The sequence below is a fragment of the Carassius gibelio genome, chromosome B21 (genome assembly GCF_023724105.1).
Source record: "Carassius gibelio isolate Cgi1373 ecotype wild population from Czech Republic chromosome B21, carGib1.2-hapl.c, whole genome shotgun sequence".
NCBI classification, from domain to species: domain Eukaryota; kingdom Metazoa; phylum Chordata; class Actinopteri; order Cypriniformes; family Cyprinidae; genus Carassius; species Carassius gibelio.
The window spans coordinates 22,532,429-22,553,153 of NC_068416.1; the positions used below are offsets into that span (position 1 = coordinate 22,532,429).

At 34.0% G+C, this 20,725-nt stretch overlaps 3 protein-coding genes across 3 annotated transcripts; 1 reads left to right on the forward strand and 2 right to left on the reverse strand.

The window, feature by feature from the left end:
* The first annotated feature begins 5,380 nt into the window (after positions 1-5,380).
* Positions 5,381-7,837, forward strand: grp (gastrin-releasing peptide). Its single transcript, XM_052588779.1, has 3 exons — positions 5,381-5,647; positions 6,749-7,032; positions 7,489-7,837. The coding sequence occupies exons 1-3, from the start codon at positions 5,512-5,514 to the stop codon at positions 7,540-7,542; spliced, it is 474 nt and encodes a 157-aa protein (XP_052444739.1). The 5' UTR covers positions 5,381-5,511; the 3' UTR covers positions 7,543-7,837.
* Positions 7,838-9,488: 1,651 nt separating this feature from the next.
* rx3 (retinal homeobox gene 3) lies at positions 9,489-12,422 on the reverse strand. The gene is made up of 3 exons (XM_052588523.1): positions 12,000-12,422; positions 11,264-11,490; positions 9,489-10,386 (listed from the first exon to the last, which is right to left on the reverse strand). Exons 1-3 carry the CDS (start codon positions 12,232-12,234, stop codon positions 9,964-9,966), a joined length of 885 nt encoding a protein of 294 aa, XP_052444483.1. The 5' UTR covers positions 12,235-12,422; the 3' UTR covers positions 9,489-9,963.
* Positions 12,423-14,511: 2,089 nt separating this feature from the next.
* Positions 14,512-19,029, reverse strand: LOC127985633 (complexin-4-like). The gene is made up of 3 exons (XM_052587663.1): positions 18,449-19,029; positions 16,843-16,930; positions 14,512-15,368 (listed from the first exon to the last, which is right to left on the reverse strand). Exons 1-3 carry the CDS (start codon positions 18,610-18,612, stop codon positions 15,141-15,143), a joined length of 480 nt encoding a protein of 159 aa, XP_052443623.1. The 5' UTR covers positions 18,613-19,029; the 3' UTR covers positions 14,512-15,140.
* Positions 19,030-20,725: the final 1,696 nt, after the last annotated feature.

Consider the following 20,725-nt stretch of genomic DNA (forward strand, 5'->3'; position numbering starts at 1 on the left):
GAGGAAGATGCGATATGCCAGACCCAGCAATGCAGAAGAGCTGAAGGCCACTATCAGAGCAGCCTGGGCTCTCATAACACCTGAGCAGTGCCACAGACTGATCGACTCCATGCCACGCCGCATTGCTGCAGTTATTCAGGCAAAAGGAGCCCCAACTACATATTGAGTGCTGTACATGCTCATAGTTTTCATTTTCATACGCACTTTTTTATTTGGTCATGATTTCTAAAAATCCTTTTTCATGCATTGGTCTTTAGTAATATTCTAATTTTCTGAGATTCTTCCTTAGTTGTCAGTTATAATCATCAAAATTTAAAGAAATAAACATTTGAAATATATATGTGTGTGTGTGTGTGTGTGTGTATGTATTTATTTGTGTGTGTGTGTTGTTTTCATGTGTATTATTGTAGTCCTAACTGTACTGACTGTGTTTATTGAAGAGTAATAAAAATAAAATAAATAAATATTTGACTCATTCTAAATAACATGTGGTCACAAAATGTTTATTACATTTTTTAGAACGTTTTATTTCATGTGCCCTGCTGCATTTTGCCTCAGCCATAATTCAAAAGTTTCAAAAAGACTTTCAGAACCGATATGTTCACAGAAGCAAACACTTAAATTATAAATACTCTTGTCTTGGTAATTTTAATAGTTTTGTATGCTGTGATACAAATAGTTATTTTTATTTTTAGCATTAAATAAATATAGTTTCAATATGTCTAAGTAATACAACAATAAATAAAATCCCTTACAAATATTCCGGATCACTGCGAATCGGAACAGTCTTATTCTCGGCTCTTTTGGACCACTGATTCATGAACCATTCGTTTAGTCTGACCGGTGAACCGATTCAAAACTGAAAAGACCCGACTCATAAGAATAATGATTCGTTCCGCGCACTTGGAAAAACAAATACTCGGTTGATATATGATTTGAGATCAAACATCATTAATCTCTTTTTTTCAAAACAAGTCCGTTCAATTATGTTATTATTTAGAAATAATTGAATGTAATAATGATGGAACATTAATTGGAAAGTTTGCGGATTGTTGCAATTGAGCCACACTTACCCATGAATCACCACGGTGATGCCTATTCCCTTCTTATAATCTTCAAGATATGAATTACAATTTAAATATGCTCCTGTTAAATCAGATTTTTATTCTAATAATCAGTAGTTTACATGTTTCTTAACATCATGCGTTTATGTATACTGAGTGTGCGAGTGGCAGCCACCCAGTTCAGATCCTCACAGGACCAAACCTGATTCCCAGAAGTCTTTGCTGCACACATCAACACTGTGCTAGTGGAGGGAGTCTATGGTAACCTAAACAATGTAAACACATTAATAATATGTCAATAAATAATTGTGAATACCACGTTTTTGAACACAATCATGCCGAAACATTTGCAGATAAAAGAAAAAGTGGTAAAAATGATGAATATTACATATGGGCCATTTTTTTTTTTGTCAAAATATAACTGTAACAGACAGCAGTAGTCTAAATCTTCGTCTACATGTTTGACCGAATGAAGGGAAACTTGATCTGGATGTCTTTAAGGATAGAGTTGTGCTGCCATTTTTTTTTCATTTCTGACCTTTTCATCTTTAATATGCTCTGAAAAAGTACTCCGTTTGTTTACTAGACCTGAGGCCATTTTAATTGTCATTCTGAGCAATTGTCATTCTCCAGCCTATACAGAATGCCGCAATTTATGCCTTAATTTTTTTTCATGATTAAATTATTATAATTTATTCATAATATAAACTGTGACTAGGCTTTTAATATTATATGTTTAAGTTTTGTCCTTGTGTTTCGTACATGTCCTCAGGTCAACTGATACCGGTGTTTGTGCAACAAGGTAAAATTCAAATAAAACCAAATAGTTCCATCTAGTGGTGAAATTCATGTTATGTTTATTTTCAGGAATTGTATTTTACTCTATCTGCATGCGATAAAACATACTGCAGTTATGCCCATTTTTAAATAAAATGTAAACAGCATTTTAAAGCAACATAGGCTACTTTGCTTTGCAAGGCTTTCAAATTATTAACTCTAACTCATTGCTATAAATCCATTTCTCTTTTGACGTTAATACTTAATTTAATTAAGAACTTAAACCATAATCAGTGATGGTGACGTAAACAGCAGCATGAGAAACTCACCTCACCTGTCCTTCTTTGTGTTGCTTACAAAACCCACAGTGCCTTCAAGGCCTTGTCCTTTTTCCTTTGATATGGGTCACGTTATCCTGAAATTTTATATCTTTAAACTGGATTATCCCAATAAGATATTTCTTGTATAATCATTACAGAAATTCACACAAAACCTCACATATCGCTTCATCTGCATGTACACATTGTTCACTTGTTGGTTTTTCCATCCAAGTAAAAGCACAAGCATCAAAGCCCATCTGTTCTTTCCGATTTACAGAACAATACAAGCTTTTCAGAGGTTGCCAGGGATATTGTTTTCCCTTGTTTACCATGTAATTAAAACTATTTAAATTTGATTGAAGCTTTTTTTTTTTTTCATGGCATGCCATTTGTTTGTTTAAAGGCTTTGCAGGAACTTCCATTCTGCCATTGTTTGCTGGGTGAGAGATGTGAAATGAGCAGCTGATATCAGTGATGAGTGCCAAATAATTTCATCAGCTTTAAAAAAAAAAAAAAAAAACATTTTCTCCAAGTTATACATCTTCAACCAGCACTTTACATTGATAGACAGAGTTGATTGTGGTTTCCACATTTTTTATTTATTTATAAAAAATGTAGGTATATTTTTCAAGTTTTAACTTCATCCATGTAAATGTATTAATATAATTGCAGATTAATCCAATTAATTGTTTTGCAGTCCTGAAAATCAACAATAAACATACATAAAATGTATATATATATATATATATATATATATATATATATATATATATTAGTGCTGTCAATCGATTAAAAAAAATTAACTAATTAATCGCACAATTTTTTAAAATTAATCGCGATTAATCGCGATTAATCGCAATTAAAAGACTGAAACTTTTTGGATATGTAAATGTAAAATGTAAATAATTAATGTAAACTCAAGACAAAGAAACTATTTAAATTCAAAATATGATTGTTTATTGGAATTTTTGTTTAACTTGTAACACAGATTTTCTCATGTAAACAACATACCTGCAATAAACCATCAATATCCTCCAAATTAACTGTTGGCTTGAAAGCCATCTTTATTACAGAAATAAAAACACAGACATGTAAGTACCATTTGAATTTCAAAACAATCAATGCCAATAAAAAACAAAAATGATTTCCATGTTGAATTCTAAGTGGACTGCAAAAAAATTCCAAAGTATAGTCATTGCCAGTGCTTTAAGTGGGCCGGTATGCAGTACTGCCACTTCCAAATATAGCTCTTGAGCTTACCGCCACCTCTCCGTGCGCCCAGAACGTGCTTGTAGCGTACCGGTACGCTCATTTGGACATCTGTTTTAATAGAGGTTTTAATCTTTTACCTGCACTGCCGATTTTCAGAGCGCCCTTCACAATGCAAGCTTCCTAATTCATCCCACCCAGAGCAGAAACTACATTACCCATTCACCCTTAAGTTATACAAGTGAATAGCGCATGTGTCGCTTTTCCCACTGTTAAGTGTCAACAACTCAACGTGGCCGGAGAAGGTGTGTGAAACTCGTTGTGAGTTATACTAAAGCAAAATCTTGAGTATTTATTGTCTGATAAACATTAAAAACTGTCTGCGGAGGTTGAGTCGTCCTGCAGCCCCCGCTGGCTGCTCATTGGCTGCAGCATCTTTTTACTAAGTTCTAAAAAAATACCATAGACGGCAAGGCACAAATTTAGATATTCATTTATCTAATTAATCTATAGCCTATGCACAAAGACAATATGATCTTTTTGTTTTAAAGCTTGATGAAGAGAGAGAGCGCAAGTTGCTGCAGCTGTGAGGAGGACAGTGATGCACGCGTACAGGAGTGATTGACAGTTCGCGGCACTGTGTACAAAAAATACTCCGCTACACAATTATTTCGTTATTTTCGTTTAAGCTTATTAACGTTAGCGTTACAGAAAGGTCTGATTTACGCACTGTTACAGTCATTGTTTTTTTTTTTTTTTAAACAATGACATTTGAGTTCATGATTTTAATGTTGCTGTTTCTTGTGGCAGACTGAATGAAGAGTAATGTTTCTTGTGGCAGACTGAAGAGTAATCCGGCAGAGTTTTATACTGAAACTTTCCGTCTAAAAGTCCTTCCTTGGTCTTATCCATATTTCTTTGCACGTTGAACACACATGGCCACAACTGGAAATAAAAAAAACTGCAACCGCGTTAATTGCGTTATTTTTTTTTAACGCGTTAAATATTTCAAATTAATCGAATGCGTTAACGCGCTAATTTTGACAGCACTAATATATATATATATATATAGTTTTTTTTTATTCCATGTGCATCTCAGCAAAAACAAATAAAAAATAAAAATAAATTGATATTTCATCTTTGTTGTGTGGCTGTTTTTGCACTAGATATTAGATATTCATGTTTGTTTAAATGCCTGTCTTTTATGTTATTTTATTTTAATAAAATTACTTGTTTTGCAGTCCTAAAAAATTATAAAACAAATGTAATATGATAATATATATATATATATATATATATATATATTAATATATATATAATATAATATAATATATATATATATATATATATATATATATATATATATATATATATATATATATATATATATATATATATATATATATATATATATATATATATCACACTATGGTTTCACAGATATTCTGTTCAAAAAATAAAAAAAAAGAAAAAAGAAGAAGAAAAATATTTTTGGAGTACCAACCCTTGTAGAATAACCTATAATGTCTTTATAAATAGATTTGTAACTGGAGATTTGTAGACATAAAAAGTGCAAACTTAGATCACTGGCTTTAGGCTATCAGTCTCCATTACCTCTTTTTTTGCATTTTTATCCCAATTTTCCTATAACATAAAGCAATTGGGATTCTATTGCACCAACCAACTGCACGAGAAAACAATAAGAAGCCATTACAAGCTATTTTTACCCAGCATCTAATGAAATACTGATGACACTTCACATTGAATCTGTCTTGGGAAACACAATAGCTCGTGGCTGAGATAATGACAGGTTCAACATGTCATTCTGTGTTTTTATGTCAAGTAGCCTAACCTACCAAGATACTGACGCAGAACCCCTGGGAGGGGGCTTTAAACTTTCAGTGTACCACCCCACACGAGTCATCCAGACATTGGCACGACAGATTCTCTCTACAGCGCACGAAATTATCGCGTCATTTTCTTTCACTTTCTAAGTGGTCGTCGTCACGGAGTAGGGTATATAAATAAAGTGATTATCCATATGCAGCATTACACGGGCCTCTCCTAGCAATAAGTGCACGAGCAATTCCAGGAGTACTGATTAAAGAAGCTGAAGGGACTCGACTCGACTCGAGTCTTACATGAGCGTTATGTGCCTCGTCTGGAGATCCAGATTAGTCGTTTTCATCATTCTTCTCGCTGTGTTCTGCGATGTTTATGCATCAGACGCACAACCAATTGGAAAAGTTTATCCGCGCGGAAATCACTGGGCTGTTGGTGAGTCAAAATCATATTTTGAATTTAAAATATTCTGGGTCACTTATAAATATACACGTATACACGCGTATTATTTTGGATGAGAGTAGCTACAATTAGGATATTTCAATTTATATTTGAAATTTATTATTTTTTAAGCAGTAAATTTTTTGTACACTCAAAATTCTTAATACTCTTCATTTATTATTATTTTTTTTTGTAACTATATAAAAATGCTTAAAAGATAATGGAGGTTGACAATTGCAACAACTGTTGATGTATTTTTCTACATCGGATACTATTTATCTTTTAAAGAATACGTAAGGCCAAGTAGCTAATAAACATGAAATGAGTTAATAAAATAATAATAATTACATAAATTTAAAATTTTAATTGGTCTATGGCTTTACCAAAATGCTGGTCTAAGAACCTGTAATGTAGCCTCTAGAACTTTGGATCTTTAGAGAAAAATGTGGGTTTGTTGTTGAACCTGTCGGCTGTGAACCATTAAATAAAAGTTATGAGTAGGCTATATTCAGCAAATGAAATAAAAAACACTAGCAGATAATAACCATTTAATGCACCAGTGGTATTGAGTAGGCTATGTATCTGAAGTGATTGCAAAACTCTCAAGTGTCACTTATGCTTGGAGTCTGAAGAGGGTAAGTTGATCCATAGAGTGTAATGAGCAACTGCCTTGTCTTAATTGAATGAAAATAGTTGGCAAGCAAGTAGCTTTTTGTGTGTTTGGATGATACAATTTGTTAATAAAGAGAATATGGGGTAAAATATTAATATTTTTTGATTTTAGAGATTGAGATTTGAGATTGAGTTCAGTGGTGCTAATGCTGTATTAAACAATTGCTTGTGAATATAAGGAATTATGGATTATTGGATCTGACTGGATTCAGTATTTGTTTAAACGGCTAATATTTAGCTTTATCTTGATTAGGTTGTGCTATAATGTATAAAATGCATTGTTGTGACTTTGTTTGCATCCTGCACATAAAGTCTTATTTAAGTATGCAATGCTTCCTACCTATCATGCATTATTAAATGCATGAAGTTTACTTAATATCAGAGCAACAATCTGTTTATAAGAATGACCTGTATTTGTTTTAGGGCACTTAATGGGCAAGAAGAGCACAGATGAGCAGGTCAGACCTGAAGATCCAGAAGGTGGCGATGAGACCTCTATGGCGACTCGAGATCAGGATCAGCAGCTGGAAAGATACAACAAACATCTGCTGCTGCCACTCCTGCGTGTGCTCATGAGAGGACGGATGGCACCAGAGAGCATGCTGGAGGGCACAGAAGAGATCGATACTCATAAACTGCTCCAGCACATACTGGAAGAGAGACTTCAGTGGGTGGAAGGTCAAGAGAGAGACAGACAAGTCAAATCGGTGAGAGAAATCTTTCACATGATCGTTATGTTTATGTAAAAATGCATGCGAGATGCATTTAAAGTGCATATATGTATTGCATATAATGAGTGCATATAGATACTGTTATAATGATTTATTAATATTTTGAATGTGTTTTATTTTTATATTTTCTGATTAAATTTTTTAGTTAATTTTAGCCGTTTAGTGTCATTTTTATATATATATTTTTGAAATTCTATCTTTTTTTTGTTGTTGTTGCAGTTTTAGATTTAGTTATTTTAGTACACAAGTTTACGTTTTTAACAGTTAATTTTTAATGTAAACTTAATTAATTTAAAGTAATGAAAACTTTTCATGTTTTTAGATATAGTTGACCATTTTTTTAAGCTAATGATGATATGCATGGTTTATTTAAGATAATTTTCTTTTGATTCTTATATAATAATATTTCTTGTTATTATATTTCATATACAGGCTGAGGACGTCTTGATACAGGCTTTATTAATGCAGGATGACAATGAAAGCTGAGGACCAACTGGACAAAAGACTGTGGTTGGACGTTCACTTGATAACTGGCTTGATCGAATACAGACCTCTTTATTCAACAACATATAAATAAGCATGTTATATTTTTGTATGCCAATATCTCTACTAAGTAACACACATAAACTGATTGTCATCATTCTGTATATTTTATGGTATTGTTTTATAAATGAATTCATCTTCTTGATAACTGACACCATAGTAACCATTGTATTCACTCTTCAGTTGATTCATATTTAATAAACGTTAACTTGTTGGGCTATCTGCGGTTTATAAAAACAACAGTCTACTCGCTTGCATATTATTTGAAATGTCTAATGAAAGACTATTAAAGGAATAGTTCACCCAAAAATGAAAATTTGCTGAAAATGTACTCACTCTCATGTCAAGCAAGATGTAACGAGTTTGTTTCTTCATCAGAACAGTTTTGCATATATTTAACTTTGCATCACCTGCTCGGCAGTGGCTCCTCTGCAGTGAATGGGTGCCGTCAGAATGAGAGACCAAGCAGCTGATAAAAAGAAAAAAACATCACAATAATCCAAAAGTAATCAACATGTCGTGTGAAGCGAAAAGATGTGTGTTCATAAGAAACAGATTAAAATTTTTGGGTGAACAACTGTGCTGAGCTGAATCCACTAGTACATGTAGTTTGAGAGTTAAAAGACCCTGTCTCATTATGAAAGCAATTTATGATCGATCTCTTGAGGTGGCTGGCCATAACCTGCTTATTAGTCAAGCAGTCACTTAACAGAGGCAGGCAGGTGACAGGAAAACTCTTCAGCGCACACTAATGACCCTCTGAATAACTAAATCACAACCTCGGCATTGTCTGTGACAACTGGCAGGAAATTGTTGATGGCCTAACTGTCTCGCCGCTCTCAGCTGTCCGCGCACAATAATGGCTCCAATTATACACACTGATGTTTCGAACAATGAAAGATGTCAATTGAAGCCACTTTCGTCTGTTTAAGCTCATCTACTGTCACAGTTTCCTATCTGATGTTTGCTTTCCTCATTTGTCACAGATGAACGACCATTAATAGAAATGTGACCCCCTTCAGTCTCAATCTAATTGCATCATTGCTACAGGTCTGCAGGTCCCAACTGCTACTGCAAACAACTATATGAAGGAATTTGTGAAATTTAGATAACTCCTGAGAGATTTTAAAACTAATCTGTATTTTATTTTGAAGGTTTACATGTCTTACTTTACATTGCGTGTAGAAAAATAGGCTAATTATATTTATAAAGGTTTATCAAAACTGTTTATAATATCAGTCTTATGTATACAAAGTATAAATTAAAAAGTAGAAGCTTACACAAAGACATAGCTTACATGTAGCTTGGCTTTGGACATTTTTTAAATTCCTAATTTTTAATAACCTCAGATTTAGTTTATTTCTACACAGAAACACCAAAAAAAAAAAATCCACCACAAAATTACAGTTTAAATTGGATAGATTGCAAAGACACTGGTCCGTTATTATCGGAGAAAAATATTCCAAAAGCAACCACTAGATGGCGGCATAATCACAGAGAAACGCCACACTGACCGGATTATCCTGGCAACTGAACTGTAATAAAAATCAATTAATAAAAATAACAATCTCTCTCGCTCTCTCAAATACTGAAAGTATTAATTACAAATTGAATTTAAAACAAAACATTAGCGTTGACTGATATCTAAAAAATACAAAGGAAGTTCATAGTCTACATAAACAAATAGAAACAAAATAATATATCAATTGTTTTTTTTTAATATCATAAATTATAGCAAAGATGTACAAAAAATGCTGGAATATAAGAATATGTGTGAATTACTTTAAGAACTTAATTTACAAACATACTATTTTATAAATCCGCATGCAGAACTATTGGAGACAGGATGCATTGTACATTCTTTTAAACTTGTTTTTATTATAAAATACAAAATTCATCTGTACAATGTTAAAGCATAGATCAAAATGTCATGGAGAATGACCATCTGCATCATACAATAGTACTTAACAATGAAACCCTTTGACTAGAATTGAAGGCTCAAATATGATTTTAAATGGGACAAATGTGATTCAAATGAAATTAAATGCATGCATTTATAATGCTAATTTTAATTTCTCTCTTTGAATGCTTTAAATGCAATTTTTTTTAATGATTGAATTAGGTCTGGTTGTGTATTTGAGAAAGCTTTATTAAATTAGCTCATGATAAAAAAGAGATATAATGTAAAAAGTAATGTACAGTGAATTTGTTTTACAAAGCTTGTCATCCATAATGAACAACTCTGGGAGTTTTCTGAACCACAAACAGATGAAAACTATCAAACCATCAAACAGAGTCTGATTTAGAAAGTTAAAGGAGATGCAAACAAGTCTCTGAGTGTCTCAGTCCAGCATCCTTCCCACTCTACCACGTCTTCCCTATAGACTGGATGTGTTCTTTCGCTTTCATTCTTAGCGAGGCGATACTTGTGTTTCGTGGGTCGACTTCTTCTAGTGTAAATTTATCCATAAAGCCCGAGCACTGATACGCTGATGGAGGGGGGCACACTGCTCCTATATGGGGCAGAGGGTGGTTGAGCGTGGATGAGCTGAGGAACTGTGGAGGGTTGTAGCTGGCTGGTACTCCCTGCTGAGGGGTGATGAAGCTGGGGAGTGACTGCAGGGGAGAGCTGGAGGAGGTGATGGGTCCGGTGAGCCAGGGCTCTAATGGCAGAGACAGCGGTCCCGATCTGGGGATGGACAGCATGGAGGACTCCTGCAGCTTGATGGAGCTCACCTCCAGCTTCTCCTGACGTCGCCACTTTGCACGACGGTTTTGGAACCAAACCTGAAATTTGACATAGGACGGATTTAGGTTAGAATGCAGAAGTAACATGTTTAAAAGTCCATCTGTGAAGGAAGATATAGAAAAGTGCAAATCTAATGTTCATAATTAGTCAAAACCTTCTAAATAAATAAATAAATCTCAAAAACATTTCAAATACACTTGAAAAGAAAGTTCAAATGTCCATAGTTCAAAAAAAAAAAAAAAAAAAAACACTTGCAAAAAAAGTCAATATATTTTTGGTTAAATTTTATTATATTTATACAACTTTTTTTTTTTTACATATTATGTTATATTACAATATTATAAATTATTTTTACCAGTTATGCCCAAAATCTTAATTTGCTACACATAATGTTCAAATATTTGAAAACAATATATATTAGCCACATTTTATTAGCTGTCACTAAAATTACTTTAAAATATTTTAAATCAGAATATATAACCCAATAAAATCAAGAAGAAGGAGGAGGCTCCATTTTCTTTGGCACTATGCACTATACACAAGAAAAGTAGTCTGATGTGAAATCTATACCATCTGTATTATTCAAGTTTTACTTTTAATGAATAGAATACATGATTTTTTTTTATTCTAAAGTTTTAAATTGTATTATTTCAATTGCTATTTGTCATCAATTTTTTTCAAGAAATAAATTCCCTGGTTGCTTCAATTCATATTGCATTTTGTGTTTAGTCTACTGTTATTATTATTTATCAAACGAAAACCTGATTTATTGCCTTGAATTTGTGCTAGAAATATTTTTAAAGTTAAATATTTCACTTTGCAAACTGCAGGGATCAATGAGGAAAGGTTTCGATCTGTTAAATAAAGTGTCATCTAAGTCCATCATCACGTGTGTGTGGTGTATCCTGTGCTCACCTGCACGCGAACCTCCGGCAGGTTGACCTTGAGCGCGAGCTCCTCTCTGCTGTACACGTCAGGATAATGCGACTTCTCGAACGCTCGCTCGAGCTCGTGCAGCTGGAAGGTGGTGAACGTGGTCCGGTTCCGCCGGTGCTTTTTCTTCGGATTTTCATCATCCGACAATTTTCCAGCATCCACATCCGGCAGATCTGGGCTGACCATGACGGCGGATCTACAGACACCTGGAGAAAAATAATTCAGGGTTTTCTTTGAGAAAGTGTGACATGTTCGTATCTAAATTTAAACTCACTTAGGCCTATTATAATATTTGTATTTATTTATTTATTTATTTTTGTACACACACTAAACACACTTAAAACACACTAAAAAGTCACTAAACTGCTATTCATATATCTAACAGCATAATACATTTTGACCTCATCATATTTGATTAATTATATTTTAGAATTTTTCAAAAATAAAATAAAAATGTAACACTTTTTTTCTTTTCCCTTCCTTATTTTTTCAAAAACTTTTTAAACGTCCCTTTTTTCGTTTCAGTTTAAATAAAAAACGTAAAACTTTTAAATAAACTTTTCAGATTTCATATTGACTTATAGGCTATCGGTGTTCTAATGTATATTATGTACCTGTAGATAGTTATTCATGAAATTAACATTTCGTATAAAGTGCTGCCGAAACGTCCAGTTAAAACCCAGAAAAACGCGCCTTTGCGAAGCTGTTAACTCACCATCAAAGTTTTTGGAGTTCTTGGAATCTTTTTGGGGGGAAGCCAAACGCTCGGTGTCTTTCACCGGTTTCCCGGAACCATACGAAAACACCGGGTGGAAAATATTCTCTCCTTTAAATCCCAAAATGGATTCAATGCTGTGGATCCGCGTTTGGGATCCAGGACTGCGAACCGCGCGCGCGGATGGGGAGAGACGCTCTTCCATGTCTAGTGACTGAGATCCAACAAGCCTCATTGAACGTTTAGTTTCAGAAGATTTCAGAAGATTTCAGATTTCCCCTGTTTCCTATGCGGACTCTCTTTCCAGTAGTCCAGGCTGTTTCAGCAGAAGCAACTTTCTCCAGTGGTCCTGCACACACTGAGGACGCAGTGGCCCCCAGGGGCCTTATATGGCTCCCCCTCGACCAGGACTCTATTGTGTGAGTGACATCCCCTTCGATACGTCAAGAAACGTCAGACTGGCCGGAGTGAGGGATGTAGTATTGTCCCCGAGCATTAAACTCCTCCCAGAGATCATTGTGCATAATGGCAGCTTTCTAAACCGCCTTACATAAATCTTAAATCATCTTTTCCCACTCCAGATGTCTTGATCATGATGGCCTGTAGAAATAATTGGAACTGGGGCTGGGATTATATCTTTGGGTCCGAAACAGATCAAGATCTCTGTACGCGCAAATGCAATTAAAAATGATAGTTCATAAAATTGTTCTGTGGTGACAATCGCGCCGAAATATTTATTTTTAATTTTTTTTGTATCCTGTTCTACACTATTTTCAGGAGAAAAAAAATTACACACACACACAACAAATGACAAAGTAGGCCTATTTCAAATAGGCCTTTTTCTGACACTGTTTGAAGGACATTCCCTTAGAGGTGACAGTAGACGGAATGTCTTTGTTTGGAAATAAGAAGGATTTAATAAAATAAAATAATAAAAATAAACTAAAAGAACAAGAAAATAAAATAAACTATTGGCATTTCTGGCTATGTAAGGGTGACCGACACATATAGGCAAGGTCTATTTCCATATTTGTTTAATTTAATTGGCTACAGATAGGCAACAAGAAGTTTAAAATGAAATAGTAGGACTTCTCTTTCTACTTGAAATTATTTTACACAGTTTAGGTTGTAGATTTTGATACTAATTCGTTGCAACTAAATACGGAAATGTTGCATCGAAGTTTGAAAGTGCAAATATAATAATAACAAAAATACATAAAAAAAAAACAGTTACAGACATTTAAGCAAAATGCAACATTCCGCGATTTACAAGGGTTAGGCTACCATTGTAATTAAATGTTGTTCTTACATGTGTGACTATAAATATAGCCTACTCGTCTAGGCAAGACTACATAAAAATTAAAAATGAAGTAAAAACAAAGTTTAGTTTATACATAATTTCTAAGTGAAAAATAAATGCCATTTAATCTGATTAAGAAATGAAATCAGTTAAACGTAGGCTATAACGAACGTATAAAGTCTAAGAAAGATAAAACTGGTAGGCTTATACGGCATCGGTAGAATGAAATGATCATACGTTTTGGTGATCAAACATTTAAGCAGCCTAACTAACTAATTACAACTCTAAAACGATAAAACACCACCAAGGACTACTTTAGGCCTAGTGTGGAGTGCTTTCGGCCATTAGGAGATATTGTTACATGAACAAAACGCGATCTCAAGCAGCAAGCGCGCGACCCCTAAGAGCTAGCCTACAATTGAGGTGCAGTTAATTGGAAGAATTTGCAAACTTCCTCAATATTGAATGGATACGTGTAATTAGCTCCGAACAAAGATTGACAGCAGTCTGATAATCCGCAGGACACACGCTGGTTTGAGGGGATTACACACTTTTCTCCTTCTGTCCAAAACAGCACAAATCCTTTCAACTGCTTGGCTTTTCCCTAATTACAACAGTTAATGTTGGTATTTCCAGATTTATTCAAAGATACACACACACAGGCCTACTCGAAAAATAAAAACACACTGCAAAATACAAGAATCAAGAATGTGTTGATTAACGCTATACAAATGATCTTTTGACTATTTTTATTTATTTATTAATTCGATGATTAGATTAATATATTATTGCACTTTTTCCAATTTTTTTTTAAATCAAATTTTTAGTGTCTGTTTTTTTATTTAATTATTTTTTTACTGAGAATTAAAAAAATACAACTGAAATTAAACAAACAAACAAATAAAAATTAAGTAATAAAAGGTCACATAATGTGAAGACAAACGATTGCTATGCTACTACTGTATGTCTAATTTGTCTCAGACCTGATGGTCTTATTAGCAGTTAATCTTTAAAAGTCCAAAGCCTTTCTTTTTCAATAAACATGAACTTACATATAAGTAATATTTTTCTCCTGTCTAGTCATAAAAAAATAAATTGTTTTTCAGACCCTTTTTTTTACCTGATTTAGTTGTTTTCTTGTAAATATACAGCTACATGGTTTAACAAGTTGACAATAAGTTGTTGTGGCCAAGAAAATCTCACAGGCATGTATTTATTTTGATCACAAATGCATTTATTCATGTGTTTAATCTGTTTACAATCCGATTCATGCCTATTTACTTGACATAAAAACTTAATACATATGACTAAAGATTCCTAATGAGTATTACAATATCATATTTGTCAGTGCTAGATGGTCTGCTGTCAATAAAAGAGTGAGAGAAAAAATGAACAAGAAATAACAGCATAACATTCGTCTCATCCCTTGTGCAAAAAAGCAGGGGGGGGGGGGGGGGGGGGGTTAAACACAGCTTCTCCACCTCAGGTTCAAGTTATATGATTGTTAGATATATTAACAGGTAATATTGCAACAACAACACACACACACACACAAAAAAAAAAAAAAAAAAAAAAAAAGGACAAGGAGGGAATAGACTACAACATCATTTATTCAAACATCACATATGAAATAACAAGTCCTACAGCAAAATTGGGAGCCAAGCAAGAGAATCTGATCTAGATCCAGATTCTTGCAGCTTTTGGGAACGCAGAACTTGAGTGACTTCTTCTGCCATGCTTTCAAATTAAATTTCATTTGGAGACATGTCAAAAAAAGGTTTTCAAAACTTTATTTCAAAAACCCAACCTGGTTTGTAGAAATGTGCGAATTTGCTAAACTGCTACATGACAGAACACTTCTCCTCAGCCTTGGTCTTGATCTCTGTCAGTGTAGCACTGGCTTTCTCCTTTATCTGATCCATGTCCATGTTCTGTAAGTTCTGCATCTGTCCCAGGATAGAGTCCTTCTCCTCCTCCTCCGTGGCATCCTCATCCACCATCTTCAGCAGCTCCTCGGGAACGTCCACGTCATCTCCTGCCATCTGGATCATGTTCTCATCCTGCTCACTCTGAGGGGTAAATATACACATCATGTTATTTTCAAAGTTCCACTAATGTTCATAAATGTTAAAAACAATGATGATCATTTGTGCATTTAGTTACTTCCGACTAGCCTTAAACTGGCTTAGCTAATGAATTTGGGGTGTCATACACAACTCTAATTTAAATATCTAACATTTTAGACTCTACTTTTGCATTATTGCATTAAGGATTTAAGAGAGAGAATGAAGCTGTACAAAGGCGAACAGATGTTGAGGAAAGCCAATATGGTTGGAGGATTGCACAGACCTCAGTTCACTCTCTTAAGCTGGTTATCTGATTTATCAGAAGTGCCAAGAACTCAAAGCCAAAAAACCATCCGTATGGGTGAAACTGCATTTGTGTATGTGTGTGTGTGTGTACAGTACATACAGTATATATTTAGAAAATATTTACATGTCTATATCCACAGTCATATAATTAATATTATAAATAAATATATTTAATATATAAACAGCATTTTTCCATATATATATATATATATATATATATATATATATATATATATATATATATATATATGCATGTGTTTGTATTTATATATACTGTACATAATAAATATACACAGTACACATACATATATTATGTAAATAAATACTTTTATTTTGAAAGGGATTAATCACGATTAATCCTTTGACAACACTAGTTTCAGATAATTATTATAATATTAGAATGAAATCTGAAGGATCATGTGTACCGTATTTTCCGGACTATAAGTCACACTTTTTTTCATAGTTTGGCTGGTCCTGCGGCTTATAGTCACAGGTGCGACTTATTTATCAAAATTAATTTGACATGACCCAAGAGAAATGAACCAAGAGAAAACATTACTGTCTACAGATGCGAGAGGGCGCTCTATGCTGCTCAGTGCTCCTGTAGTCTACACTGAAATCATAGAGCGCCCTCTCGCGGCTGTAGACGGTACTGTTTACTCCTTGTTCTTAGTTATAAATAAATGCGACTTATAGTCCAGTGCGACTTATATATTTTATATATATACTTATATATATTATAATAAGTTTTTTTCCTCGTCATGAAGTATTTTTGGACTGATGCGACTTATACTCAGGTGCGACTTATAGTCCGAAAAATATGGGTAGTTTCATCATCTGAAATTAAAATAGAAAATAGCCATTTTAAATTGTGAAATATTGTAAAGTATTATTACAATTACAGTTTTTGGTTGCTATTTGTATATTTGATAAATATGCAGGCTTTGTGAGCCTAGGAGACTTAAATATTTAAAATATATTAATTCTAAGAATAAAATAAATATATTAAAAATATACAAATATTACCGGCCTCCTTGAATGGTAATGTATGTAATTTATAACCTTAATCCTGATAAAAAAAAAAAAAAAGTTAATGGCAATTGCCAACTGAAGAACATTTCCTTATTAAAATATTGTTTTTGGATTTGAGAAGTGGCAAAATGGCTCTTACTTTAGGAAGTCTGTATTTGTCTCGTAGACAGACCCTCAGAGTCGCCCTCTCTGCTTTCTTGTGCAAGAAGTCTGCATCTCTTTCCATTCTGTGGATTAGAAATATTTTGACAACATGTTATCACCTGCCAAGACAAATACAGCATATTAATCTATCTTAAAAAAAAATCTATGTAATACAGTGATACAAAGCTGTCATTTTCATGTAAAGAAAAACCCTACCACTGCACACATGTATGATTGAGTGGAAAACATGCATTGCACAACAGTCGGTTTTAAAATCCATGCGTGACAAAACACTGTAGCAGCAAAATAAAATAACCTCCGGGGTTTAGCCCTACAGCTTAATTCCAGATAAAGAGCTTCAGGATGCTTACAGCATTGTTCAGGCAGTGCTATGGCTATACTTGAAGCAAAGCTCTTAGCTAGTTTACCAGCAACAACTAAATAATAAAATCCTGTGGGTGTTTGATCTGGAGCAACACAAAGATCTTCAGATGTTCAGATGTAATCTCACAGCAGACATGTATGTTTACTGTAAGAATCATCTGTTTGTATCCTAGGCATATTTCTACTTAAGTTCCTTTGAACATGAATAATATCAAATCTTGGTATTAGCATGCTTCAGATGTTTTTTTTCCTGTACAATAACTGATTGGAAAATCGCTTTCAAAAGCTATATGTGTGAAATAAATAATATTTTTCTTATTCAAAATTTATTTTAGCTTGTGTATACTTTTAGGGATATATCCAAAATATTTTATGAGTGAACATCAACCTCATTATTCTGTGTGTTAATCTGGTTATGTAACCATGTTCCCGGTTTATAAGCAACTGAATTATAAACACTGTTTTTAGACCAAGATATTTTTTTAGATATCTCAATTAAATCAGACTACTATTGTTACACTGCATGAGTCATAATTTATTGATTAGTCATAAATAAATATCATATAGGTATTTTTGACAAGACAAAATGGCTGCCAACTGTGGCCTAGAAAATAAAATTCATATTTAATATATGCAGAGGTTTAACATTCTCCAATACTTTCATTATTCACTCTCTACCATGATTGCTTCTAAAAATAGCATTATCCAGATCAACAAGGCCAGGATAACCTGCGCTAAGCTCTGCTCTTAGGACTGATTAGCAGCTAGCACCTGACGCTTACTTTCTGATACCAACATGGAGTCTGTTCATCTTTAATCACTGACATTATCATCTTTTTACACCCAAAATAGTCAAGGTGCAGGTGTTTGCATGAATATATCATCATGAAGAATATCATATTAAGATTAAGTCTGCATCATGGTTTTGCATTGATAATCTCTGCAGCTCCCTTTGGAGTTTTTATTTAAATTACAATGTTTCTGTGATGTATCATCAGCTTTAAGGGTGGAATATGCAAAAGTATCCAACACTGAAATGCTATCAATTGAGATAAATAATGCATTAATCTCACTAAGAGCAAAAAAGAGAGATAAATACAGAACTTATTATGCATGACAGCATATGCAAGTTCCTTCATTTACTCTTTCAAGGTCATTAAATGCTAAATATGTACTGTAAGCACAAATAGGGCCTGAGGGGCCCAAACTTTACTTACTTCTCCTCCACCACCTGTTTCTGGTACTCCTCATATTCTTCTCTAGTCATACCGGCGGCCGCTGCAGGGTCCTTGGGGGTTTCTTCCTCAGCCTTTTCCTCTCCTCCTCCAAATCCCATTCCCTTGAGTGGGTTCCCCACCATACTTTTGATTAGAAATGCCATTTTTTTCCACCCCGATGGAGTCTCAAGCTTGACGGCAAGTTGCGATTTCCTGAAATCTTTTCGTGAAAGTCCAGAGAAGTCCCTCAGATGGATAGTTGGTGGTCTAATTGGAGCTAGGCTAACCGACCTGCCTGTCTGTTATCAAGGACACACTGTTGACTAGTAATGGCGGCCAGAAAAAAAAAAAAAAAAAACGTTTATGCTGCAGCCATAATCTGGATTAAGTTGCGGCCATCTACACTGAGAGGCAGATGGCTGTTCCTTTTTTATTTTCCAAGCAATAAAAGTGAAAGAACTCTACGCATTTATCAATCAAGAGCTCTAAATAGAGTAAAAACAGTAGGAGAACTTGAAAACTATGAAATCTGTGTTTTGCAGATTAGGGCAGTCTCCAATGTTGACGTCATGTTCGTTGCATCCACCCACTGACTGCTAATCACATTACTTAATGAGGGACTGACTAAGGCACCACAACCAAGCGGTTACTGATTTTACATTTATACCCCTTGTGAGCCCAGAGAAGCAAAGATAAACCTGTTTATGTGTCCCACCAATGAAGAACAGGAACTATGATTTCATACATTATATTTACCAGTGCTTCTGTAGTTCTTCAAATCTTGTCTGCTGAAAAAATAAACATGAAATACAATAGTATAAAAATACTGACTTACAAAAAATATCACTTACCGTGGATTTCTGGTAGTTTAAAACCGTTAGCTGGTCTCCCAATGGGACCAAACTGGTGGTCAAGATGTTCTCCCCACCCGGCAAAGATGGTGTCTTCCAGGCCGACTAACATCTTTTAACAACTTATTCTTGACCAGCCTGTTAGCCAGCTAAAATCAGCAAACCACTTTAGACTGTTTTTAAGCTGTTTACCACATCTTATTAGACAACTTTTGCACTGTTTATACAAGAAATATATAGGTCTTCTGAACTGAACAAACTAATCAATATCATTTTTTAAAAACTCTTGACACAATGTTACAAATTATGATTTTCCTGTGGTAAAAATACCACAGTCCTAGGTGGTCTACCTATTTTAAGTGTTTTCTACAACAGGACGATGATAACTTTTAAATGGGTTAAACAAGGAAGTTGAACTAATTAATTCAACACTTAGCATATTAGCATGTAACATAAGATTTACACATGATCAGCAAATACAGCAAAGACGCTTACTAAGCATCTTTGATCTTTTGGATTGCCATAATCCTTTTAGGTTAAATGAATTTAACATAGGCTAATTAATGAAAGGTCTTGGTTCTTAGGTCAATTCACGCTGCAGTTCAACTGTTGTCCTTAAAAATTGTTGAAGTTTGCGGTTTTATTTTTTGAGGTAAATACATGTATGTCCCTTTAAACTGTCACAGATGTTATGTTTTCCTGAGGTAAAAACATCTTAAAATAGCCGAAGGTGGTGCACAACATATTGTTTTAAGCCATTTTTACCACAGGGAATTCATAATTAGTTAGCATTAGCATGGTTCAAACAAGAAATAGCTCAGTTACCGTAATGGATTAAAATTTAGCATATTATCATGTAGCATAACATTCACACCTCATACACACCACAAACACATACTAAGCGTCTTCAATCCTTCAAACTCCCATGACCCTTGTAAATAAACTCAACTACTGAAAAGTGTCGTTTTATTTTATTAATTACTTATTTTTTGATGTGATTATCTCCCTTTTGTCCTATGGTAAAAACAGCTTAAAACAATCTAAGGTGGTATGCATACAGTAATAAACTTGTGTTCTTAAGAAATCCTATGACTTTTGTAAAAACACAGCTTAATTACAGAAAAGTCTAGTTTATTTTATTATTCATGTTCCACAAGTCAATTTATGTGGCTATTATGATCCTACAAAACAATTATAAGTAGTTAGGTTATTATTTCCCTTTACAGCTCTGACACTGATTGTCTAATGGTAAAAATACCCTAAACCAGCTTAAGGTGGTCTACCAACAGACTAGGGTTCAGATGAACTCCCATGACCCTTGTAAAAAACTAAATGCAATGCAATTATTGAAAGGTATTCACAGTCGAGAAGTACCTCAGGTCAATTTATACTGTAGTTTGACTAATTGTCCAAAAAAACAACTCTG

Excerpts from the sequence above, each read along its gene's own strand:
- rx3 (XM_052588523.1), bottom strand. The coding sequence starts at position 12,234 with ATGAGGCTTGTTGGATCTCAGTCACTAGACATGGAAGAGCGTCTCTCC. Across the intron at positions 11,491-11,999 it reads GAACTCCAAAAACTTTGATG|GTGTCTGTAGATCCGCCGTC; the intron begins GTGAGTTAACAG and ends ATTTTTCTCCAG. Across the intron at positions 10,387-11,263 it reads TGCCGGAGGTTCGCGTGCAG|GTTTGGTTCCAAAACCGTCG; the intron begins GTGAGCACAGGA and ends GTCAAATTTCAG.
- grp (XM_052588779.1), top strand. The coding sequence starts at position 5,512 with ATGAGCGTTATGTGCCTCGTCTGGAGATCCAGATTAGTCGTTTTCATC. Across the intron at positions 5,648-6,748 it reads CGGAAATCACTGGGCTGTTG|GGCACTTAATGGGCAAGAAG; the intron begins GTGAGTCAAAAT and ends TATTTGTTTTAG. Across the intron at positions 7,033-7,488 it reads GAGACAGACAAGTCAAATCG|GCTGAGGACGTCTTGATACA; the intron begins GTGAGAGAAATC and ends TTTCATATACAG.
- LOC127985633 (XM_052587663.1), bottom strand. The coding sequence starts at position 18,612 with ATGGCATTTCTAATCAAAAGTATGGTGGGGAACCCACTCAAGGGAATG. Across the intron at positions 16,931-18,448 it reads AAACAGGTGGTGGAGGAGAA|AATGGAAAGAGATGCAGACT; the intron begins GTAAGTAAAGTT and ends TCTAATCCACAG. Across the intron at positions 15,369-16,842 it reads ACAAATACAGACTTCCTAAA|AGTGAGCAGGATGAGAACAT; the intron begins GTAAGAGCCATT and ends TTTACCCCTCAG.